The sequence below is a fragment of the Gopherus evgoodei genome, chromosome 6 (genome assembly GCF_007399415.2).
Source record: "Gopherus evgoodei ecotype Sinaloan lineage chromosome 6, rGopEvg1_v1.p, whole genome shotgun sequence".
In the NCBI taxonomy this organism is placed as follows: Eukaryota; Metazoa; Chordata; order Testudines; family Testudinidae; genus Gopherus; species Gopherus evgoodei.
Window position 1 is genome coordinate 67,392,673 of NC_044327.1, and position 26,262 is coordinate 67,418,934.

The 26,262-nt window shown below is 43.2% G+C and overlaps 1 protein-coding gene across 12 annotated transcripts in view; it reads left to right on the forward strand.

Moving 5' to 3' along the window:
* The first annotated feature begins 10,727 nt into the window (after nt 1-10,727).
* The window catches only part of PJA2 (praja ring finger ubiquitin ligase 2), a 78,225-nt gene continuing 62,690 nt past the window's right edge, over nt 10,728-26,262 (forward strand). For 2 of the 12 annotated variants that reach the window (XR_004000828.1, XM_030565702.1), the window contains exons 1-2: nt 15,762-15,902; nt 19,211-19,318. Coding sequence is in view for 5 of the 12 variants with exons in the window: in XM_030565702.1 (XP_030421562.1) it covers nt 15,797-15,902; nt 19,211-19,318 (214 nt within the window). In the remaining 7 variants the exon portion in view is untranslated. Of the gene's footprint in view, nt 10,808-15,761; nt 15,903-19,210; nt 19,319-26,262 lie in introns of those variants that run through there. The other 10 variants (XM_030565689.1, XM_030565703.1, XM_030565692.1 and 7 more) reach the window with 9 other exon arrangements.

Consider the following 26,262-nt stretch of genomic DNA (forward strand, 5'->3'; position numbering starts at 1 on the left):
GCAAATAAAGAAAACAACCATAAGCCTAACTCGCTTTATCTACCTAGTACTCACTATTCTGAACTTATAAGAGCCTGTATCGGAGAGATTGGAGAGAAACTTGGTTGCACATCTGGTCCCTCTGAGCCCCCAGAGTGAACAACAACCAAAAACTAACAGCACACACACAAACTTCCCTCCCTCAAGATTTGAAAGTATCCTGTCCCCTGATTGGTCCTCTGGTCAGGTGACAGCCTGGCTCATCTTGTTAACCCTTTACAGGCAAAAGAGAGGTGAAGTACTTCTGTTCTATTAACTCTTACTTATCTGTTTATGACACGCCCCCCAAATCACACTGGCAGTTTATGACACGCCCCAGTGGAACCACACTGGCAGTGATTTCTCCCTAGAACTCTAGAATAAACAGATCAATAAACACATGCACCCTTGCATATGCTACTAATTATGTACAACTACAAGATTTTTCACATTGTAAGGACAATTTTTAACCAGTTGATTTTGGGAAACTTTCACGGGAGAGTGCATTAACTTCTTGATCTGTTGCCGCTGCAGACGTTCCCGGGATGTGGAGAGATTCACCTCTTCCACGTCACCGTTACTTTTCCCTTCATAGTAGACACCGTCAGGCCACTCAGCGTCATCTCCTCCCTGGGCTGTAAACTGACAAACCTGTAAGTCTCTGGAATAAAAGGGCTTGAGAGAATTAACGTAGTACACTCTGGGCTTTAGGGAGGAATTGGGAAATACTATGAGGTAGTTAACAGCTCCCAGGTGCTCTCGGACTGTGAATGGCCCTTCCCATGATGCTTCCATCATATGGGCCTGTTGCACCTTCAAGACCATAACCTGGTCTCCTACCTTGAAGGAACGCTCTCTGGTATGTCTATCATACCGGGCCTTTTGCTCTTCCTGAGCATCCTTTAGGTTTTCTTTAGCGAGGGCTAAAGAGTGTCGGAGGGTGTTTTGTAGGTTGCTTACAAAGTCCAGAATGTTAGTTCCTGGAGAGAATGTAAACCCCTCCCATTGCTGCTTCACCAACTGTAATGGCCCTTTAACCTCGTGGCCATACACAAGCTTAAACGATGAAAACCCTAAACTGGGATGTGGTACAGCCCTGTAAGCAAAGAGCAACTGCTGCTACACTAGGTCCCAGTCATTGGAGTGTTCATTCATGAATTTATGGATCATGGCCTAAAGTTCCATTAAACCTTTCCACCAGGCCATTGGTTTGATGGTGGTACGGGGTGGCAACCAAGTGATTCACCCCATGAGTTTCCCACAGTTCTTTCGTGGTCCCTGCCAGGAAATTTGTCCCTGAATCCATAAGGATATCAGAGGGCCAACCTACCCTGGCAAAAATGTCTATTAGGGCCTGGCACATAGTTTTAGCCCTAGTGTTGCCTAGAGCTACTGCTTCCGGCCATCGGGTAGCAAAGTCCATGAAAGTCAATATGTACTGCTTTCCTCTGGGGGTCTTTTTTGGGAAAGGACCCAGAATATCCACAGCTACTTGCTGAAATGGGACCTCTATTATGGGGAGTGGTTGGAGAGGGGCCCTGACCTGGTCTTGGGGCTTTCCCACTCTTTGGCACACCTCACAAGACCGGAAATACTTGGCAACATCCTTGCCCATCCCTTCCCAGTGGAAGGACTTCCCCAACCTGTCTTTGGTTCTGTTCACCCCAGCATGGCCACTGGGATGATCATGGGCTAAGCTTAAGAGCTTCCCCCGTACTTAGTTGGAACCACCAACTGTTTTTGTTGATGCCAGTCTTCCCGGTGTCCACCAGAAAGAGTCTCCTTATATAAAAGCCCTTGTTCTATAACAAACCGGGATCGGTTAGAAGAGCTGAGAGGCAGTGGGGTGCTCTGTGCCGCCACCCAAGCTTTCTGAAGGCTATCATCTGCTTCCTGCTTAGGCTGGAACTGTTTCCTGGAGGCTGGAGACACCAGTTCTTCCTTAGACTATGGACTTGGGTTTGGTCCCTCGGGAAGCGATGTAGGTGATGGAGTTGTTTTCGTGGCTGGTGAACCGCTCTCCGCTGGTGCACCAGGTGGTATTCCAGGCTCGGGCTGAGCCTCTTGGGTATGGTTATCTGCTGCTTCTGCCAGTTCAGGCTCGCTGGCGCCCTCTGGCGTTGAGGTTGAAGATGCGTTTGCAAGCGCTGGCATCAGTGCTAGCAATGGTTCTGGTGCTGGTTGCGTTTCCAGGTCCGAGTCTGGGACTGGAAGTACTGTGACTGTTGCAGTCGTTGGCAGGGGATCCGGGTCCACTACCTCTGTCTGGGTCTCTGCTAACACAGACGGGGCCCCTGTGGACGGCTCAGGAACAGGGATGGGTCTGGAAGCTTGCCTGGCTTGGCTGCGTGTAACCATTCCAACCCTCTTGGGAAATTTGGCCAAGTGGGTGGGAATGGTTGGCCAAGTCTTCCCCCAGTAGCATGGGGATGTGATAATTGTCGTAGACTGCAAAAGTCCACATTCCTGACCAGCCTTTGTACTGCACAGGCAGTTGAGCTGTAGGCAAGTCTACAGCTTGTGACGTGAAGGGGTAAATTGTCACTTGGGCCTTTGGGTTGATGAATTTGGGGTCCACTAAGGATTGGTGGATAGCTGACACTTGTGCCCCCGTGTCTCTCCATGCGATAACCTTCTTTCCGCCCACTCTCAAAATTTCCCTTCGCTCCGAGGGTATTTGAGAGGCATCTGGGCCTGGGGATCTTTGGTGTGATGGTGGTGTAATGAACTGCACTCGGTTGGGGTTCTTGGGGCAGTTGGCCTTTATATGTCCCAGTTCATTACACTTGAAGCATCGCCCAGCTGACTGGTCACTGGGCCGAGGTGGGTTACTGGAGATTGGTGAGGTGAGAGAATAGGGCGGCGGTGGCTTTCCTTGGGTTGTAGGTGGGGTCTTGGGTTGCCCTCGGGTATAGGGTTTATTGTCGGTGGGCCCCCTGTGGTACTCGCTCCCCTTGATAGTACCTCTTTTCTTTTCTGCCACTTCCACCCATCTGGCTCCAATCTCCCCTGCCTTGGTGACAGTTTTGGGCTTCCCATCTAGGATGTACCTCTCTATTTCCTCCAGAACACCCTTTAAGAACTGTTCCAATTGTATTAGGAGGTGCATGTCGTCCAGAGATTTAACATTGGCTCCTGATATCCAGGCATTATAATTCTTCCCAATGTGGTAGGCGTGTCAGGTGAATGACACATCTGGTTTCCACCTTAGGGGTTTGAACCTCCGAGGGGCATGCTCAGGTGTTAGCCCCATTCTGATTCTGGTCTTGGTTTGAAAAAGTTTATAATCATTCATGTTCTCCTTAGGCATTTCAGCTGCCACCTCTGCTAGGGGTCCACTGAGCAGTGGCCTCAGCTCTATCATGTACTGGTCTTCTGTGATGCTGTACCCATGGCAGGTCCTTTCAAAATTTTCTAGGAAGGCCTCTGTGTCATCACCTGCCTTGTAGGTGGGAAATTTCTTGTGATGTGGAACAATAACTGGCGAAGGGTTGCTAGGATTGGCTGTGTTCTTCTGCTTAGCCTGTTCTAATGCCAGGGCCTGCTGGTGGATCTCCCTCTGGAGTTCTATCTGTCTTCTGTGGGCTGCCTCTTTGTCTTCTTGTTCTCTTTTCTGGGCCGCCTCTCTTTCTCTCTCAGCTCCATTTCTTTTTCTCTCAGTTCCATCTCTTTCTGTTTTATTTCTAGTTCTTTTTGTTTCTTTTCCATGTCTCCCTTGTGGTCTGCGTCTTTGATTTGTGCCTCTGCCTCCAGTTTTGCCCGTTCCTGTTTCAGGGTGTCCTTGGCAGTCATTGTTTCTGTTTTCTTGTGTTGGGGCGCCCTCTGCTGTTTACTGCCTGAAAAGCTGCTTCTTTGTTGCCTCCTTAGGGTTGCTTAGCAACAGAGTCTTTTCTTATAAGTAAGTAAGATAGATAACTCTTACTTATCTGTTTATGACAACATGACTTATGAGGAGAGGCTGAGGGAACTGGGATTGTTTAGTCTGCAGAAGAGAAGAATGAGGGGGGATTTCATAGCTGCTTACAATTACCTGAAAGGGGGTTCCAGAGAGGATGGATCCAGACTGTTCTCAGTGGTACCAGAAGACAAGCTATACCAGTGTTGGCAAACTGTAAAAGAGACAGAAACCTCAGGTGTCTGTCAGAGGTAGATGCAACTCCCTGGTTAGAGCTGTAAGGAGTGCCTCTCAGCCTGTCTCTCCCCACAGGGTTGCCAACTTCCTAGTTGCACAAAACCCCGAATACCCTAGCCCCGCCTCTTCCCTGAGGCCCCACTCCTGCCCCACCCCTTCCCCGAGGCCCTGCCCCCCACTCACTACATTCCTCTGCCCTCCATGGCTTGCTCTCCCCCACCCTCACTCACTTTCACTGGGCTGGGGCAGGGTGTTGGGGTGAGGGTTCTAACTGGGGGTGCGGGCTCTGGGCTGGGGCCAGTAATGAGAGGTTCAGGGTGCAGGAGGGGATTTTGGGCTGGGGCAAGGAGTTGGGGTGTGGGAGGGGGTGAAGGCTCCGGCTGAGCAGTGGGCCCTGGGTTGGGGTTGGGTGGTTTATAGCAGACTCCCACCACAACATCACCCTTGTTGCTCACACTTCTAAACTTAATCCAGAGACTCTCAGGTTTTTCTGCAGTTTCATACCAGAGCTCTGAGCAGTCATACTCCTCTCTTACATACAATGCAACTTCCCCACCTTTTCTGCCCTGCCTATACTTCCTGAACAGTTTATATCCATCCATGACAGTACTCCAGTCATGTGAGTTATCCCACCAAGTCTCTTTTATTCTAATCACATCATAGTTCCTTGTCTGTGCCAGGACTTCTAGTTCTCCCTGCTTGTTTCCCAGGCTTCTTGCATTCGTGTATAGGCACTTAAGATAACTTGCTGATTGTCCCGCTTTCTCAGTCTGAGACAGGAGTCCTCCCCTCTTGCACTCTCCTGCTTGTGTTTCCTCCCAGTATCCCATTTCCGCACTTACCTCAGGGCTTTGGTCTTCTTCCCCCAGTGAACCTAGTTGAAAGCCCTCCTCACTAGGTTAGCCAGCCTGCTTGCGAAGATGCTTTTCCCTGTCTTTGTTAGGTGGAGCCCATCTCTGTCTGCCTAGCTCTCCTTCTTGGAACACCATCCCATGATCAAAGAATCCAAAGCCTTCTCTCCAGCACCACCTGTGTAGTCATTCGTTGACTTCCATAATTCAACGGTCTCTATCCAGGCCTTTTCCCTGCACAGGGAGGATGGACGAGAATACCACTTGCACCTCAAACTCCTTTATCCTTCTTCCCAGAGCCATGTAGTCTGCAGTGATCCGCTCAAGGTCATTCTTGGCAGTATCATTGGTGCCCACATGGAAAAGCAGGAAGGGGTAGCGATCCGAGGGCTTGATGAGTCTCAGCAGGCTCTCTGTCACATCGTGAATCCTAGCTCCTGGCAAGCAGCGGAGTTCTCGTTTTTCTCAGTCACGGCAGCAGATAGATGACTCAGTCCCCCGAGGAGGGAGTCCCTGACCACCACCACCCGCCTCCTTCTCTTGGGAGTGGTGGTCGTGGAACCCCTATCCCTAGGACAGGGCACCTCATGCCTTCCAAGTGATGGAGTCTCCTTCTGCTCCCTTCCTTTAGATGTATCATCTAGTCCACTCTCCACATTAGTACCTGTGCAGAGAACATGAAAACGATTGCCCACCTGTATCTCCATTGCTGATACAAGGATGCTCCTCCTTCTTCTTCTGGAGGTCACATGCTGCCAAATTTCTTCACCGTCCCTCTGTCCCCTCTGTGCAACCTGCTCCGATTCTTCAGAACGTTGTGCCCGTAGAAGCATATCCTGATGTCTGTCCAGAAAATCTTCATTTTCTCTTATGCAATGCAGGGTCAATATTTGTTTCTCCAGACCTCGAACCTTCTCTTCCAATATGGAGACCAGCTTGCACTTTGTACAGACAAAGTTGCTTCTGTCCTGTGGAAGAAAGACAAACATGGCACAACCTGTGCAGGTTACAACAGCTGAACGCTCACCTTCCATAATTTCTTCCTTCTAGGAGCTTCCTCAGCTGTTGCAGCAACTCACAGAAGCACACAAGATGAAAGTCTCAGTGGGCTCTCCCAAGGTAAACTCCCTCTGTTAGCCTCTGCTGTTTGCCACTCAGCTGGTTCGCTGCTGACTGCCTTCTTATAACAGTCAGACCCACTCAAGGCGCACCTGGAACAAAGCACTCCCAATTTACACTTTTCAAACAAACAATCAAGCACATGGTCAAACTGTCAAACTGACAAATTGTCACTGCAACAGACACTCAGATACTGCTGTATGTGTCTGTGTGCTAATTGTGGAGGGGCCAGGGAGGAATGCAGCTCTGTGTGTGTGTGTCTCTGAGGAGGGGTGGTCTCTGTCTGTGTGTCTCTATGGAGGGTTGTAGCTCTATGTCTGGGTGCAGCACTAGGGGAGGAGTATAGCTCTGTAGAATGGTGTGTAGCTGTGTGAGTGACTCTGGACAGGGGTATAGAGCTGTGCAGTGGGGACTCTAGTGTAGCCCTGTGTAGCTCTTGGGGAGGAATGTAGCACTGTGCATCTATGTCTGGGGTTCTCAAGCTGGGGGTCAGGACCCCTCAGGAGGCTGTGAGGTTATTAACTGAGGGGTCACAAGCTGTCAGCCTCCACCCCAAACCCTGCTTTGCATCCAGCATTTATAATGGTGTTAAATATATTAAAAAGTGTTTTTAATTTATAAGGGGGATCACACTCAGAGGCTTGCTATGTGAAAGGGGTCACTAATACAAAAGTTTGAGAACCAATGATTTTTGTCCAGGGAGGGGTGTAGTGCTGTATGTGTATGGGTCTACACAGGGGTGTATCTCTGGTGCATAGCTCTGGGGGAGGAGTGTAGTAGCTTTGTTTGTGCATGTTGCTCTAGAGAATGGTGTAGCTGTGTGTGTGTGGTTCTAAGGAGCATTATAACTGCATGTGTGTGGTTCTAGGGAGGGGTGTAGCTTTGTGTGGGGTGAGAAAGACTCTAGGAAGGGAAGTAGATCTCTCCTTGTGTGTAGCTCTATCTTTGTGGCTCTGGGAAGGTGAGTAGCTCTGGGTTTTTCTACATTTAAAAGGCTGCAACGGCACAGCTCCATTGCTGCATTGCAGTAGCGCTTCGATGAAGACGCTACTTATGCTGACACTCAGGAAGACTTCTCCCATTGGCATAGGTACTCCACCTCCACGAGAAGTGGCAGCTCAGTTGACAGGAGAATTCTCCCATTGACCTAGTGCTGTCTCCACCAGAGGGTTAGGCAAGTTTAATTGCGTCGCTCAGGGACACGGATGTTTCACACCCCTGAGCAATATAAATATACTGACCTTACTTCTTAGTGTATACAGATCAGGCCTCTGTGTGAGTGAGGTTCTAAGGAAGGGTGTAGTTCTTTGTGTGTGGGGGAGAAGTGAAGCTCCCTGTGTGTCTCTAGGGAGAAGTGTAGGTCTATTAAAATAAAAAAAAAATAATAATGGCGGATTTCAACTATCCCCATATTGACTGGGTACATATCACCTCAGGAAGGGATGCTGAGATAAAGTTTCTTAATACCTTAAATGACTGCTTCTTGGAGCAGCTAGTCCTGGAACCCACAAGAGGAGAGGCAATTCTTGATTTAGTCCTAAGTGAAGCACAGGATCAGGTACAAGAGATGAATATAGCTGGACCACTTGGTAATAGTGACCATAATATAATCAAATTTAACATCCCTGTGGTGGGGAAAACTCCACAGCGGCCCAGCACTCTAGCATTTAATTTCAGAAAGGGGAACTACACAAAAATGAAGAGGTTAGTGAAACAGAAATTAAAAGGTACGGTACCAAAAGTAAAATCCGTGCAAACTGCGTGGAAACTTTTTAAAGATACCGTAAGAGAGGCTCAACTTAAATGTATACCTCAATTTAAAAAACATAGTAAGAGAACCAAAAAAGAGCCACCGTGGTTAAATAACAAAGTAAAAGAAGCAGTGACAGGCAAAAAGGCATCCTTTAAAAAGTGGAAGATAAATCCTAATGAGGAAAATAGAAAAGAGCATAAACTCTGGCAAATTAAGTGTAAAAATATAATTAGAAAGACCAAAAAAGAATTTGAAGAACACCTAGCCAAAGATTCCAAAAGTAATAGGAATTTTTTTTTAATACATCAGAAGCAGAAAGCCTGCTAAACAACCAGTGGGGCCACTGGATGATCAAGATGCTAAAGCAGCACTCAAAGATGATAAGGCCATTGCAGAGAAACTAAATGAATTCTTTGCATTGGTCTTCACTGTTGAGGATGTGAGGGAGATTCCCAAACCTGAGCCATTCTTTTTGGGTGACAGATCTAAAAAACTGTCCCACATTGAGTTGTCATTAGAGGAGGTTTTGGAACAAATTGATAAACTAAACAGTAATAAATCTCCAGGACCTGATGGTATTCACCCAAGAGTTCTGAAGGAACTCAAATGTGAAATTGCAGGACTACTAACTGTCATCTGTAACCTATCATTTAAATCAACTTCTGTGCCAATTGGCTGGAGGATAGCTAATGTGATGCCAATTTTTAAACAGGGCTCAAGAGGTGACCCTGGCAACTACAGGCTAGGAAGCCTCACTTCAATACCGGGCAAATTGGTTGAAACTATTGTAAAGAACAAAATTGTCAGACACATAGATGAACATAACTTGTTGGGAAATAGTCAACATGTTTTTTGTAAAGGGAAATCATGCCTCACTAATCTACTAGAATTCTTTGAGGGGGTTAACAAGCATGTGAACAAAGGAGATCCAGTGGACATAGTGTATTTAGGTTTTCAGAACCAAAGGTTCTTAAGCAAAATAAGAAGTCATGGGATAAGAGGGAAGGTTCTCTCATGGATTGGTAACTGGTTAAAAGATATGAAACAAAGGATAGGAATAAATAGTCAGTTTTCAGAATGGAGAGAGGTAAATAGTGGTGTCCCCTAGGGATCTATACAGGACCTAGTCCTATTTAACATATTCATAAAGGATCTGGAAAATGGGGTTAATAGTGAGGTGGCAAAATTTGCAGATGATATAAAACTACTCAAGATAGTTAAGTCCCAGGCAGACTGCAGAGATCTACAAAAGGGTCTCACAAAACTGGATGACTGCGCAAGAAAATGGCAGATGAAATTTAATGTTGATAAATGCAAAGTAATGCACATTGGAAAACATAATCCTAACTATACATATACAATAATGGGGTCTAAATTAGCTGTTACCACTTAAGAAAGAGATCTTGAAGTCATTGTGGATAGTTCTCTGAAATCATCCACTCAATGTGCAGTGGCAGTCAAAAAAGCGAACAGAATGTTGGGAATCATCAAGAAAGGGATAGATCATAAGACAGGAAATATCATATTGCCTCTATATAAATCCATGGTACGCCCACACCTTGAATACTGTGTGCAGATGTGGTCGCCCCATCTCAAAAGAGATATATTGGAATTGGAAAAGATTCAGAAAAGGGCAATGAAAATGATTAGGAGTATAGAACAGCTTCCGTATGAGGAGAGATTAATAAGACTGGGACTTTTCAGCTGGGAAAAGAGGCGACTAAGGGGGGATATGGTAGAAGTCTATAAAATCATGAGTGGTATAGAGAAAGTAAATAAGGAAGTGATATTTACTCCTTCTCATAAAACAAGAACAAGGGGCCACCCAATGAAATTAATAGGTAGCAGGTTTAAAACAAACACAAGAAAGTATTTTGTCATGCAACGCACTGTCACCCTCTGGAATTCCTTGCCAGTTGTGAAGGCCAATACTATAACAAGGTTCAAAAGAAAGCTAGATGGATTCATGGAAGATAGGTTCATCCATGGCTATTAGCCAGGGTGGGCAGGAATGGTATCCCCTAGCCTCTGTTTGCCAGAACCTGGGATTGGGTGACGTGGCATGGATCACTTGATGATAAGCTGTCTGTTCATTCCCTTTGAGGAAATGCCATTGGCCACTGACAGGGGCTTGATGGACCTTTGGTCTGACCCAGTATGGCTGTTCTTATGTTTTTATATCTCTGGCTCTAGGGAAGGACATAGCTTTGTGTGTATCTCTAGGATAGAGTGTAACTGTGTTGTGGCTGTTGCTCTGAGTGGAGGGGAGAGAGAGAGAGAGAGAGAGAGAGAGAGAGTGTGTGTGTGTGTGTGTGTGTGTGTGTGTGTCTTTAGAGAGGGGTATAGTTGTGTGTGCATGGTTCTAGGAGAGTGTAGCTCTGTGTGTATCTCAACAGAGGGGTGTAGCCAGGGGTGATAGGAACAATTTTTATAGTGGGGGTACTGAGAGCCATTGAACCAAACTGTAAACCATGTGTATAATGAAAATGCTGCAGCACCCTTAGTTCTAGCACCTATGGGTGCAGCTGTATGTGGCTCCCGGCAAGAATGCAGTTCTCTGTGTGTGGTTCTAGGCAACAGTGTAGCTCTGTGTGTGTGTGTGTGCGGGCAGCTCTTGGGATGAGGGTGGCTCTGGATGGACGCGTGGCGCTGTAGCGAGCGCTGTAGTTGTATGTGTAGCTTAGCTCAATCTTTTATTTCCCTCACCTGAACCCTACAACAGGCAGCGGCGGGGCAGCCCCATGGGTTCCAATCCCCTCCCCCTCTCCGCAAGGATTGGCTGGTGGCTCCGCAGCGCGGGCAGGGATTGGTCGGCTCTGGCGGTGTAGCGGGACGGGATTGGCCTGGCTGGTTCTCACTGAGGCCGGGGGTGGGGGGCAGGCTTTGGTGCCGGGCCCGGCTTGGAGGAGGCGGGTGAGTCGGGACCGGGGAGGGGTAAGTGCAGGGCCCGGGCCGGACGGCGGGCTCGGGGGAGCGGACCCCGCTGCGCGGTAGCGTGGCTGGCTCGGGAGGATCCCGGGGCGGTTGGGCCCAGCGGCTCCGTACCGCGGCCTGTCACGGGGAGCCCCGGCCCCCGGGCTGTGGTGGGCGCGACCCGTCCCGGTTCTCCGGGGGTCTGACCCCTTTGCCTGGGTGCCCGGTGCGGGGCAGGAGCGGCGCAGCCCGGCCCCGAGGGGAGCGCCTGGGCCGGAACCGCCCCCTCGGGACAGGCCGCCTCCCCTGGGCTTGAGGACGGGTCTCGGCTGCAGGCCTAGCCAGGCTTGTGCAGGCCCAGGCGGGGATCGGCCAGCGCTGCTGGCGGCAGGGCCTGGGAGGCGCGAGGGGGTGGGTGGGGCTGTGCATGGTCCAGACAGTAGGAGTGGGGTACCTGGGGGATGCGGTAGCCACCGGGGCAGGTGTGGCCCGTACAGTGGGAAATAGGTGTGAGGGGGGCGCCTGGGAGGGTGGTGGGGAGCAGGGTACATGGGGGTGAGCTCCGTACTTAATGTGTGCCAAGGCTGAGCCCTGGAAGCTGGAGGCTTGGCAGTTCATAGCCCTGGCACCTCTGGGCTTGCTGCATCAGTGTTAACTGTAAAAAAAATTACTTGAGTCACAGCACCTTTTTCATTACCAATTAAGCACTGGGTTGTGATGTCCGGGCCACAGTCAGTGAACACATTTGGGCCTCCATGTTGCAATCCCTTCCCTGTGTGCATAACTTTGGGTGTGTGAAGAGTCACTTTAATCAAATGGGGCTGCTCGTGCAAGTAATGTTAAATATAGGACCATAGACATAGAGGGCTAGAAGGGGCCTTGAGTTCATCCAGTTCTTTCTGCACATGAAGTATACCTGGACGTCTGCAGGATTGAGGCTATAAGCAGAAGCACATTCATAAATGTGAAGGCTTGTATTTCTTCTATATAAATCCATGGTATGCCCACATGTTGAATACTGTGTGCAGATGTGGTCACCCTGTCTGAAAAAAAGATATATTGGCATTGGAAAAGGTACAGAAAGGGGCAACGGAAGTGATTAGGGGTATGGAACAACTTCTATATGAAGAGAGATTAATAAGACTGGGATGTTCCAGCTTAGAAAAGAGACAGCTGGGGTTGGGGGGACAATATGATAGAGATCTATAAAATCATAATTGATGTGGAGAAAGTAAACAGGGAAGTGTTATTTACTCCTCTTGATAATACAAGACCGAGGGGTCTCCAAATGAAATTAAGAGGCAGCAGGTTTAAAACAAACAAAAGGAAGTATTTCTTCACACAACGGATAGTCAACCAGTGGAACTGTTTGCCAGAGGATGTTGTGAAAGCCAAGATTATAACAGGGTTAAAAAAAAACTAGATAAATGAATAGAGGTCTATCAATGGCTGTTAACCAGGATGGACAGGGATGCAAAACCATGCCCTGAAGTGTACCTAGCCTTTTTTTATTTCCCCAGAAGGTGAATGGGTGATGGGATGAATCACGCAATGATTTCCTAGACTACAGAACATCAGGGTTGGAAGGGATCTCAGGAAGTCATCTAGTCCAACCCCCTGCTCAAAGCAGGACCAATTCCCAGACAGGTTTTTACCCCCAGTTCCCTAAATGGCCCCCTCAAGGATTGAATTCGCAAACCATTGATCTAGTAGATCCAGGTGGTAACTGGGTCAATGGAAGAATTGAGGTGTCTGTATTGAGGCATAGGTTGACTTAACTATATTTCTCAGGGTTGTGAATTTTTTGTAGACTTCTGGGCTCGGGCTGGAGCCCTGGCTCTAGGATCTTTTAGGGTGGATCCAGCCTGAGCACTAGGACCCTCTCAGGGCCCTAGAGCCTGAGTCCTAACCTAAGACTGGAATTTTGCACAGCAGTGAAACAGCTCCACAACCCTAGCCCCCCGAGCCTGAGTTGGCTGGCACAGACCAGCCGCAGGTTTTTCTTTGCTGTATAGACATACCCCAAGTGACTTATAGTTGAATTAAAGATATTTTAAAATAAAGAACATTTTGAACACGTACATAATATCAGAGCACATACCACTGAAAGTGTTGTCACAGACGTGAGTTATACATTAATATAAATATATACGTCTTGCACAATCTCTTCATATTCAAGGATGAAAATATTTAAAAAAAAATCATCTATGTGATACTATATAGTTCACAGAGGAGCCAGGTTTCTCAGGCTTACTGACTTGTGTGGGTTTAAGGTGCTGCTCTATTTTTAATGTCTGCAAAGACACCAGTTTTCTGGTATGAATCTTGAACTGTGTTATATACACTTATCCTCCTAAACTGTGCTACCTTTGGGGCTGAAATTGTGCTGCATGTGAATTTCTTTTGTTAAATTTGTTAAGATTACATTTGACCATCTTGGGGGAGGAGATATGGTGCCTCCCAGCAGTAAAGAGAACTTTCAGATTTTATTTTTGTCCTCTGATGGCTTTTTAAAACTTCCGTACTTCATGGACTCGATGTTCATTTAAGACTAGTGATATGATTGAAAAAATGGTTTAAAAATAAGCTGTGTAAATATTCATATATTTGTGATGCAGTACACCAGATATAAACCATTTTGTTTACTTGATTATACAAGTATATATTTGAATCAGAGATCATATAGAAGTTTTTCCCTAAAACTGTTAATGCAAGGTAAATGTTTAAAAATCAACACACGTGAATGAAGAAAGTGAATTGTTTTTACTGAGGCCATATTGCAGAGATAATAAGGCAAGTGCAAATAGTGTGCAAGTGATAGAGATGACTATACGTGCAATGTGTCCAAGTTATTGTTGCTGTAGGAAGCATTGCTTTTAGATTTCTTGACTTAAAATGTCACGCTTAACATTATATTAAATAGAGCTCTTTCACAGGTATTGATTTTTGTCTATTTTGCTAATTCAGTGCATAAACAGTTCAGTGAAGAAAGTATTTGTCATTATTTTGCAAATCAAATCAACATCAAAACAAGGCACATTTTTGACCCAGTTTTATTGTGCTAGGTCAGTTGTGGAGTTTTCCCATGAAAAGGACCTGTTTTTTTCTTTTATTTTCCCACAAAAAGAATTCAGTATATTAACTGAAAAGTGTTTGATCTAGTGTACTAGGTTAACTCAGAGAATGCTTTGATGGGTATTAGTAGCAACAGTTCAGGCTGGCACCATCATCGCTTTTTATAAATACACTACTTTGCGTGGAATCAGAAGTACTTATTGCCTTGTGGGTCTTTTTTTAGGGGGGCTGGGGAGGGTGGTTTTGGGTGATTCTTTGTTCCTTTTGCTTTGGCCTGGCGTAGTCTTGAAAGAAATTAATATTATTATTACTTTATTTTGTACTGTGATAGGACCGAGAGGCCAGGACTCCATTGTGCTAAGCGCAGTATAAACATATAATAGACTGTGATGCTTCCTAGCAGTATCCAGAATTGTGAGGTACCACCCTATCATCTGCCCTTAGCATGAGGAAGCTGTGTCTATGCCTGCAGAGTGTCAGCTCCTTGACTTCACTGACCATGGGCAGCATATGCAGTCTCCTCTTAGCTTATGCAGGCTCTGTTATTCATCTGCAGGTTAGCAATAGGCATGCTCCAGCATCTGAACCTTCTGAACGTCCCCTTTGATTGTCCAGCCGCTGGTTCACTAGACACTTGGAGTTCAGAGATTCACTATTCCCAAAGGAATGGTACCCCTCACTTTACCAGCTACACCTCAGATCAGCACTCCATTTAACACACAACACTTAGATTTTTACAGGTGTCTATAGCGAAAACAAGTATTTGACAGCATACAGAGATTTGAGAAGTAGCAAATAAAAAATTTGGAAACAAGTGGTTAACTGTAAAATAAAAAACATAACACACATTCTAAAGCCTGGACTTAATTAAGAAGATCGTCTCCTGTCTAATGAAGTTTAGTTCACCCAAAGTCTTTGTAGCATTTTCATAGCAAAACCATGCTCTGAGGTGTCCTTAGCTTCTGTTTCCCAGAAGCTGGGAATGGGTTAGAGGCAATGGACCACTTGATAATTACCTGTTGTGTTCATTCCCTCTGAAGCACCTGGCATTTTGGGCACTGTTGGAAGACAAGATACTGAGCTAGATGGATCATTGGTCTGACCCAATATGGTCATTCTTATGTTCTAACTAATTTAGCTGTGACCCTGCTTTCTTAAGACAGAACACGTTGACAGTATCCTAGGTGAAGGATCTAGGGTGTACCTCAGTACCTCCAGTTATGCCCCCAAAATCCATTGTCTTTACTTGTAAACAGGATACCCCTCTGCTGCATTAGTGTTTCCTGCAGTTTTTTCTCTTGAAGATGTCACAAACTCTTGATTATCGTTCTGCTCTATCTGTGAGGGACCTCCATTGTGAAGCAGACAATATCACACATGTGACCAGCCAGAGAGAGAGAAGAGTCTCTTCCCTCCTACCTAAATGGAGCATGTTTATCATCTTCTGGTGACCGGTCTTAATTTACATATCTTAAAAATATAATTTCTGGTTTAGATACTAAACTTCTTAAACATTATCCATCCATACATTTAGAAATGATTGATAATCAGTGGGGTACTTCATATGCCACATTTTGGTGAATTATTATGTGTATACTTGAACAGAGGATCCCTATAAAACTCTATACCTTCCTGTTCAGGGCCTCTGCCAGTTGTCACCAAGATATTCCTGGGTCACAATGCCTCTATCCTGAAGAGTTTATAATGTAGGTAGATTGTTATTTACAATGCAAGATAATTGAGTTGTGAACATATGATTTACGTTTTAATAAAGTTTTATTGCAATACTTCTGAATAATGGTAATGTTTGCTACAAAATAGAAGCATAGGAAATGTGTATACACTATTTTATTTATTTATTAGAATGCTAATAAAAACCCTTCTGTGTTTTTCTGAACAGATTAAGGGCTGAAAAAAATCTGTAATACAGTCCATATGCTAGTATTGGCCCAAACTTCACCAACTTTATTACTCGCTGTGTTCCAGCATTATAGTCGAACAGTCCCTGGAGTTCAGTTTAGGATCTACTTTTTGTTAGTAGGTGAGCAAAATGTATTTGAAAGAAACAAATCTAATTTGTCCTGAAACGACTTTTAAATTATTACATATACAACTTTGAACATGTCAAAGCAAGGCAACTCAAAGATGGAGGTAGGAATGGGAACTCCACAACTTCTGATTACATTCTAGGCTCATGCTTTGCCATGGTATTTCTCACCTTTTTAAAAGGTGCAGCAGCATGATGTAAGGATGGAACTTTTTATTCTGTTTGAATCTTCTTCCTTTTGGTGGTTCCAACAACCTTAACTTTATTGACATATGGTATGTGGTCTGTCAAAGAAATGACCAGAAACATTTGCAGTAATGCCTTGCTCAGCTGATACAAGGACAATTATTGGAACTGTCAGTCATATGCTGACCCTTTAGCAGTGAAGTTGAGCAGCTCCTACCAGAAGCTTTGCCTTGGCAAAGAGAAGACTAGGCAGTAAGAGTGGTTGTTATTGTCTGATTCTTTTAGTCAGTTTTTTTCAGTTAATAGCAATAATTTCTAAACAAATGTTACTTGATATTAGTGGTTAGAGCTTTATTTTATGCTCTAAGAAAGCACTAAAAGTTGTAGGTGCTGACACAGCATGCAAGTTGTATTCTGGCATAGCTAAGTAAAAGAAAACTCTGAGGTAGAGCTAGAAGACATGGTCTGGAACTCTAGATCTAAACCACAAGTACAGGATGGGAACAAACAATGAGTATAGGTAACTCACAGATGGTTAAATATCACCAACACAGGCATGGTAAGTGCTAAAATGTCCTAATCTTTTATTAATTAATTTAACATACTTCAAAGATGTGACAGAACTGGAGTGCCACGTAAAGTATTAAGATGAATGTTCATGACAGTGGGGAAAAATGTCTCAATCTTCTCCTCCCGAAATTTAACTCTTCTGAATCAATGTTAGCATCTAAGAGGATTGTTCAAATGTGAGAAACTTAAAATAGATATTAGACACCTTATCTGAGGCCTCAGGTGTCTGACTTAATCAAATTATATAAATTCAAAGTACGAGCTCAGTTCAAATGAGAAAAAGTAGCAAGTTTTAAGAAAAGCTCTGTGCAGCAGCCCCTACCACCTCCAATTCCCATAAACCCAGAAGGAAAAATGTAGCAATAAGAAATACACAAGAAAGTCTAAGAATTCTGTTAATATTTTATTAATGTATACATAACAATCACATGATTGTGTCTTGTAACTCAGTCAAAATTATATTCTGCATTATTGGACTTGGCAGTCTTATACTCTTAATGGCTGCGTTAATTTTATTTTGAGCTCTGACTTTTGAAAAATAAATAGATATTCTCAAGTATAAAGAGACTTTTATGCCCATTGGATATTGATTTTGGAGGTCTTCCCCTTCAAATTTTAACTTCTGATAGGGAAAGTTCAACAATTTTCATGAAAATTCTTCTACGTAGCACCTTAATCCGCACCAAGTTCGCATGAAATGGCAAATGAAACATTGACTCAGCAAAAATATGCAAGGTTGTTTCAGTTTTTCGATTTGTTCTTTTCTGTATGTATCTGCAGATCTGAAAGAAAGTTATAGGTGCTTGGATCGCACTGGTTATGTATGTATACCCACAGATGTTTTTACTTGCTTATTTTCAGATATTTTGTCATGTATATAGCTTTTGTGACTCAACATCTTTAAATATTTTAAAAAATAAACAGGATTTTTTAAAAAGCAAAGATATAAATTGATTATTTTATACCATTAATTCATCCTGAAAAATGGAAGAACTGTTTCAGTCAGAATTGGAACTGTCAGGGTAGGTTACAGAGTAGTAGAGGCTTTTTCTTTCTGGATATTTTGTCTTCGTAGGGGAAGTAGGTACTTCAGAGTTCCAAATGAAATATCATCAAAAGTAAAGGAAAATGCTTCTCAGCCATCTACAAATAGCCTCTTACCTGATTAAATGAAACAAACAGCAGAAGCCATAAAAGGAGAGTAGAAGCTATCCCAACAAAGGTCATGCTACATGTATGTTACCAGGCTATAAAGCTTTGGGCATGTTTACATTACAAATGCAAGTTGACCTAAATTAGGTTAACTCACAGCCACTGCAGTAATTACTACAGTGGTTCATATCCACAGTACCCCCCGTCTGTTGGTGGTGTGCATCCTCAACAGGAGTGCTCCCATTGACTTAAGAGTAGTAGCATGGGGTGCTGAGAGACTGGGAGCTCACAACTGGGAGCCTGGCTTTGGTGGGGGGCTGAGAGTTGTGGGGGAGGGCAGCAGCCATGGAGAGCTGGGAACCTCTGAGCAGCAGCTGAGTAGGGAGCACAGGCAGCATCTGGGCCTGCAGTGCGAAGCTGGGAGGCAGCTGGACTTTGGGGAGCAGGGCTGGTGCAGCCTGGCTTAGAGTGGTAAGCCTGGGAGTAGTCATGCTTTAGCTGGAGCCATCCACCCACCTCTGTGACAGCCCGGCTTTCTTATCAATTTCAGGACTCCGTGCTGGAGCCCTGAAATTGATAAGAATGACAGCCAACAGCCAGTATAAGTAACGCAGGGTCTACATGGACACTGCATCACCCTAACTATACCGACATAACCCTTACACTTCTTCTGGAGGTATGTTGGTGTAGAAGGGCACGTGCATCCCGAGGAGCATGTGTACACTGACATAATTATATCGACATAAGCTGCCTTATGTTAACCTAACTCTGTAGACCAAGCCTTTTTGAACAGTGGACAGACTTAACAGTGGAAATCTGCAAAGTAGCCTCCTTTCTGATTAAACTATCATCTGGTGGTCTCTTCGGGGGAGAGCAAGGAAAGGAGATGCCCCAGATAGTTTTCTCAGGGGATATTGCATGCTGTAACAATGTCACCGTCAACAGGACAGATATTTGCAATATATTCACAATCTCAACTTTTTAGCTTTTGTGTATTTTGCTGTAGCTAAGGGACAATTTTACCTAAGAGCCTCAAGCATCACCACAATGCTGCTTTTTGGACTTGTATGTTTTTATGCTGTCAGACATCTCTATAGTATCTGAGCACCTTCCATATGAAATTGATAACAATGGCACTATCCTTAGTGTGCAACTTCTTTTTGGGAGGTAAAAATTCTGCTTGTGGTGGAGCCTATTATAGGTCTTTTTTGGGAGTGGGTAGAATAGACTTGGTTCAGTTGGTTGGGTAGAAAGATAGTGGTGGTGTTGTGAGTATCATAATGGAAAATATTTAAAAAGTTGGTAAAATAGCATGTGGAAAAGATTGACCTCTATTAAAGACATATCAAGGCACACAGCGTCTGAAGACTATTTTTTTTTTCCTGTGGTTATAGAAAGAACTCTGCTTATATCGGAAAGAGGTCTTGTAACAGAAATATTAAGTAGAGGAACACATATGTCAAGACTTGGGGAAAATAAAGTTAAATCCCATAGAGAACAAGGTAAGATACCCCATGTCAAAAACAGCTTCGGGTATGGGGCAGGATATCATTTTTAGACTTTCTAGATAAAACTCATTGCAGACTACTGGTTCACAGAAGAAATTTCCTAAGGCATTCCAAAGAATTCGTGAAGAGTATGCAGAATGTATTTTACCCCCTAAACTCCTTGAGATTAAAAAAAAAAAAAATGTAAGAATATGTTGACCCCTCAACTACTACCTTGAAAGAGATGCAACAAGACTGTATCAGTGGCATTTTCTGTTGTCTTGTGACTCATAAAAGAAAATGATGCTATAAATACATGCTGTGTTAGAACACAAGAATGTAAACAAGATGAGGTTGGTTTTAGTTATTTGTATTGCAGTAGCACCTAGGAGTCACAGTTATGCACTAGGGCCCCATTGTGGTAGATATTAAACAGACAAAAAGTTCCTGCACTAAAGGGCTTACTATCTAAGACAAGAGACTACATGTATATACAACAGATAAGTGGAGGCACGAGGCACTGTGATAATACAAGTTAGCTTGATAGGCAGTGGTCTCATATTGTCCCCAACAGATTAAATGACAGTTTTAGTAATGTGTATCTTTCTAGTTACAGTTGACTACCTCTCATGGATTTATCAAATGCTGTTGCCAGATGGTGTTCAAATTCTCAAATCTCTAGAATTCTTTCCAAGATTCTGGTAGCATCTTCTTTGAGAATAGCAATACCACCTTTTACCCTTCCTTGAAAATATTCTGAGAACAAGTGGCATGGGAGTCAACAAGTATAGCAGCTCAGATAACAGTATTAAAACTCAAGTTCAGGTTGTTTGTAACCAATGTGTCTTCTCAAATAGATAAGAGGCTCTTATTATAACTCCTTACAATAGTAACCTCTCATCCATTTGAAGATAGGGCAGCTAGCAAGGACAATTACTGTTCTAGGAAAAGAAGATTTATCAAATGACAAGTTCTAGAAGATGAGATAATGCATGAACTAACAGCATGCAGGAAAATATGGACAAGCACCTTCCTTTGTCTACTTGAGATAAGTTTCACATCTAGACACTGTGCAAATATGCCACCTGCAACATGTGAAGAAAGTACCTGTTAAGCTAGTTGGGGAACACCAACAGCTGCTAGAGTTCACTGTTGCAGTGATGTTGGAGGAAAAGTATTCCAGACAGTTGTCATTTTGAAAGGATAGGTAAACTTAGTGGACCTATAAATCCAAAGTTCCTGAGCCGTAGAAACACTACAAAGCAACACAGATTTTCTGGAACTGAGAGTGGCAAGATTATCTTTGACTTCTTTAAAAGGGGCATTCAGGGTCAGTCCTGCAAGACATTTCTATAATTGGAATAAGCAGGTAGGTATGAGAAGCTGTGTTTTTCGTCAAGAAGTGGTCAAGACTTGTGTTTGTGTGACACCCAGCACAATAGGTTCCTAATTTGACAGCAGCCTCTGGGTGCCAGTGTTACACAAATAATCATTAAGACAGGCAAATACAAAAGCAGATCAGTTCAACAGGAGCATTGGAACTGGAACTTCTCTTGAAAAACACTTGGAAACATGCACATGTGTTTCCAGGAACAGCTGCAATGTACTCATCTCATGACTTATAGTGGAGGAGACATACAGTGGGTTGTTTGTCAATTGTACTCTCCAGAGCTCTTGAAGAAAAGAGCATGGGGGCATCCTTCTAATGGACCCCAAATTAGCTCAGCAGAAAATGATTTTCAAACAAGACATATCAGTCAGGGATCCAATACATTTTCCAAAAAAATGTACTGTACTTCTTTCTTGAGATCAGTAGTAAAACCCAAATCTATAAATACTAATCTAATAGCTTGGCTTTTCAAAGTTTACTGTTAAACCAAAACTATTTTTTTAATGTTAGAAAGTAAATTTTTACAATTCCAGATGCTACCAGCACTATAGATGTGAGACTGATTTAACAGTTCAATCTTCAGAGATTAGTTTAGCAAACAGCTTAGGGGAACCTGCTGGCCTACAATATAAGAATAGATGAATAGTTACTTAAAGCAGCGTTTTTAAAGGCATTTTAAAAAAAATAAATTAAGAACTACCCTGCAGTTCTCTGTGATGCACACGTGCCTATGCACCTTCAAACTTCTTAAGGAGGTTTTATTATTTTTTAAAATAGCATTTCTTAATAAATACATTTTCTAGGAGAAAATGAGAGGAGGCAGTCTTGTTCTTGCTATAAAGTTGAAATAATTATGATTCCTTCTCTTGCATTCATACCAAGGCTTGCTTATTTATTTCAAAAGTCACAGGAATTAAAGACTGGCATACTCTTCATGGTAAAACTGTGTTTAAAATGTGGAAGAGTACTAAAGAATTAAGGCTAAACTATGTCTCTATTTTCCACTTAGATGCCAGAGCAATAGAGATTCAAAGTCGATATCTAAGTGCATAGAAAGAAGGGATGTAAAACATTAACCAGTATGCATTAGACTTACCAGTTAACCTGCCTTAACTGTTAACCCCTGGGCTGGCCGGCCAGCCCCAGCAGCCCCTGCGCCCGCTGGTCTCGGCAGCTGGTGGCCAAACCTGATCCCAGCCCGGGCCTGCCGGAGCAGGAATAGCCCAGCCCCTCTCCCTTTAATTGGTTAACGATTTAAATGGCATAATTTTAATCTGTGTCACAGAAGGTGAATGATGTAATGCAACATGCTAATTTAAACATAATATAGCCAGTTACATGGCATAAGAGAAAATATAAATTGTGCAGAAATACCTCTCTGAATATGATCTTTGTGCTGAGCTGTGGCTTTCGGTCATGTAAGGTCATGTCTACATTATGGAACTTATGCCAGCATAATTTTTTTTCGTAGTCCTAACATAATTGTACTGGCATAATTTTGTAGGGTAGATCAGGCTTTATATTTTCAGAAATCTGAATTCTACTTTAAATGAAATATTTTAATCATTTAAACAGTTAACTTTTTAAACAATATTTTACATCCCTAATAGAAAGAAATATTGTCACCATTTGGGAAAAGAACTTGCTTACTTTGGCAAATGAGTCTGAAGAGCAGTGACATTCTAACTTTCATACTGTTTTTTTAATAACCACAAAATTAGATCTTTTGTTTTCTGATACTGCTTTTGAAAGAAGAGTTCTATACATAGTGAAAGTGGATGAGTTACTATGTCTGCAGGAATGACTGGTACATATGGACTAAATTATGAACCTGTCTGATGTCAGAATATAAACTCTGTCATCTGCATAATTTCTTTTTGACGTTTATTAGAGTAATGACTTCTTGTTAGTATGGGAAATTCATCTTAGTTTCTCATGCATAGGCTCATCTAAAATATATTTGAGAACGATTAAAAACACTTGTGTGAGAGGAAGAGGGTCCTTAGACAATGGTTTAATGTCTGTGTTTGTTTGATATAAGGGTAAAACTGGTCTCCCAAAAGTTAGTTTTGTGTGTGGGTAGGAAGGAAGGTGTCACAGCCTCGAGGTGCAATTCAGACCAGTAAAGGGCAGTGTCACCACTTGCCCTGCAACCCTGAGTGCCTTATAATGTTTAACTGCTGTAGCTTCCAGCCTGGGAAGCTCACAGCCAGCTTACAAGCATGCATATCACATCCCTGAGTTTCTGTGTGCTAGACAGCTTTGGATCAGCAGCTCTGACCCCAGCAGTCTGGCTGCAGCCCTACTCGCTTCCATCAGCTTTATTACAACCAGCAAGGTGACAGACACCAACATGCTCTCAGTACTGAATTTCACCAAAACCGTGTGCTCTGAATTATCCAGCCCTTAGCTGGGTCACACAGAGAAATAAGGTTCATTGCTCCTCTCAGGAAACAAAAGAACATTATTAACTTGACTGGGGTAAATGCACCCTTCCCTTCAAACACAGCACTGGGTTGGTTTATAGTAAAAAAAATAAATTTATTAACAATAGGATATAGGTTAAGTGATGCCAAGTAAAAGAAATAAAAGTAGAGATGATTACAGGCAAATTGAAATGAAAACACATCTTTAAAGTGTAAAACTCAATCTAGCAAGGTACTGGCTTTGTTCAAGATGGTTTCTGTCACCAGTCTTTCTTCCCAGCCTTGGCTGACTTTCCCTCAGTCAGGACCTTCCACAAAAGTACATGATGCTGGCTCCCCTTGTCTTCTTAGGTGAATGATCTTTGCTTAAGCAGGTTTCTCACCTGTATACAGTGTCCAAAGACTTGAGGCTCCACGATTAGTGAAAGGACCCCTCTTTCTCAGCTTGCCAGGGCTCTGTTCACTTGTCTGTCTAGTGATGGTTGCCAAAGATGACTTCTGGTCTTTGCTTAGATCTTCCAAAGTTCAATGACTGTGTTTCAAGAGGCAGAATTACTTCATGCTGTTTTTTCCCTTCGTGTGTGGGCTTCCCACCCATCTGTATGTAAATTAGATTTCCATTGTTTTGATTCCACGATGCTTAATTTACATATGAGACAGGTAAATAGGTGTGGTGATCCCTCATGTGTGAGAGAGACCCATTTCTCCCTTTGTTTAGACAGAGTGTAAAGCCTAATATCAATGAGTATTCACAATTCCATTTAGAGTGTTAATACATACATTTTCCCAATGATATTAGTCACCAATGTGTCATAGGCTTTCATAAAACACCTTACTCAATAACTTTTATAATACAGTAATATTATATACAGTCAGTGAATTCAGTTGTTTCACTTGAGGGTCAGCCCCCCGTCTTTATAACCCAGATGAAGTTTCTCTTCTCTGCTAGAAGCTGTCTCCTCCCTCACTTGTTAGCTTTGTTTACCTAATACTTAAATAGACCTTCATTGTCTCTGTCTGATGGCCAGGCTGGTCAGAGAAGCAAAGACACATTCCTTTATCTAGGGCAGACCTGTTTACCAACTCTCCTTGACATACCTGTCTTAAACATATTTTAGTCACCTTTCCAACATATATCCATAACTCTTTATACACACCAAATACATATGCGAGAATAGTAATGATCAGTGATTTATCAGTTTTCCTATGACCTATTACATGACACCTTTTAGATGCAGATTATAACCATAGTCAGTTTGGGTACACTGAATTGTTCAGGCCAGCTGAAACTCATCACCTGAAACCTTTTTGGATATATGACACAACAACAGTGTATTAGGTATAGTGAGCATGTACCTGACAAGAGTTGCTGACAAAAAACAGTGAAGTACAGATGGGCCTCTGTGTCACAGGAGGTGAATGATGTAATGCAACATGCTAATTTAAACATAATATAGCCAGTTATGTGGCGTAAGACAAAAGATAAATTATGCAGAAATACTTCTCTGGATATGATCTTTGTGTTGAGTTGTGGCTTTCTGTCATGTAGGACCATGCCTACATTATGGAACCTATGCCAGCATAATTTTTTTTCCATAGTTCTAACCAACATAGTTGTATTGGAATAATTGTGTAGGGTAGATCAGGTCTTAGATTGTCAGAAATCTGAAATTCTACTTTGGAACCGTAGAGTCACTTAGACAAACATTTTATAGTATTTGTCAAAGTGAAGGTGTAGCTCTTTAAACTGTCAGGTCTCCTTGAGAGAGAATATGTAATCTTATGATGGGAGTAGCAAGACTAGGTGTAATTAATGGTCTGAGTTACAACATCTAAACTAACCTTCCCTGTACCCATTTCCTTCCTCAGACTGTGCTGCATAAAGATAGGAGAGGGCTACTGTAGGCATAGGGAGGGCCAAATGACCTGAAAGGTAGTGGGTGGGAAATATGACCTAACCTTTAATTCATGTCTTCACCTGGATCCTGTAGGCATCTCCCGTGATGTGTTGAATGCGATACAGCCTTTTTCAACACACCTTCATTGTGGGAGAACAACTCTGTCCAGGCCCTTTGACAGAGACTGAGTGGATGGTTCAAACCCACAAAAACTTTATCACTTCTTTTGAGGTTGTAGGTTACTTTTTCTCTTTGGTGACACTGACTGAAAGAACACACAACAGTAGAATTTCTTAAAATTTCTGATTAAAAACAAAATGAATTTAAAACAAACTGTTAACATATCTAGATCTATACTTTTTGTAAACTAAATAAGATAATGCCTTCTTAATGTAGGTAAGAGAAGAAAATCTAATGTGTTCTAAGAGCAAGTCCTGTCTCTGAAATCTTGTATGAAAGTTCTTGCCCCATATTCAGATTTTTCCCACCCCAGAGCCAGGTTACTTCCACCCTAATGACTTTCCCTATTTCCAAACCCAATGTATAGCACTTCCCAGCTTGTTCTCTAAGTATCTGCCTACCTCATGAAGTTGACTGGTTTCTGATGGGCCTGCCCTTTGTTCTTGAGGATAGTAGTTCCATATGACTGCATGGAGTTGTCTGTGGGGGATTGCTTGTTTACACTTAAAACACTGTGCTGTATATATGATACCTATGCTGACAGGAGGGATTCTTCCATCGGCATAGGTAATTCACTTCCCCAAGAGGTAATAGCTAGGTGGATATAAGAATTCTTCCATCAATCTAGTGCTGTCTATGTGGGGACTTAGGTTGGCTTAGCTACGCAGCTTAGTGGTGTACATTTTTTTCATACCCCCGACCTACATAGAATAGCCAAGGCCTGTGTCTAAAACTCGCCTACTTGGATATGAAATATTAATTTACTGACTATAATCTGGCACACAGACTTTCAATAGAAGAAATGTGGTTTAATTGTGAAGTAATACTAATGTGTAAGGTCCTACCAAATCCATGGTCCATTTTGGTCAGTTTCACAGTCATAGGATTTTAAAAACAATACATTTCATGATTTCAGCTATTTAAACCTGAAATTTCATGGTGTTGTAATTGTAGGGGTCCTGACCCAAAAAGCAGTTGGGGGGAGGTTGCAAGAGTATTATGGGGGGCTTGTGGTACTTCTGGGATGCATCTGAAGGCATAGACACCACCAGCAGCACCGCAGAA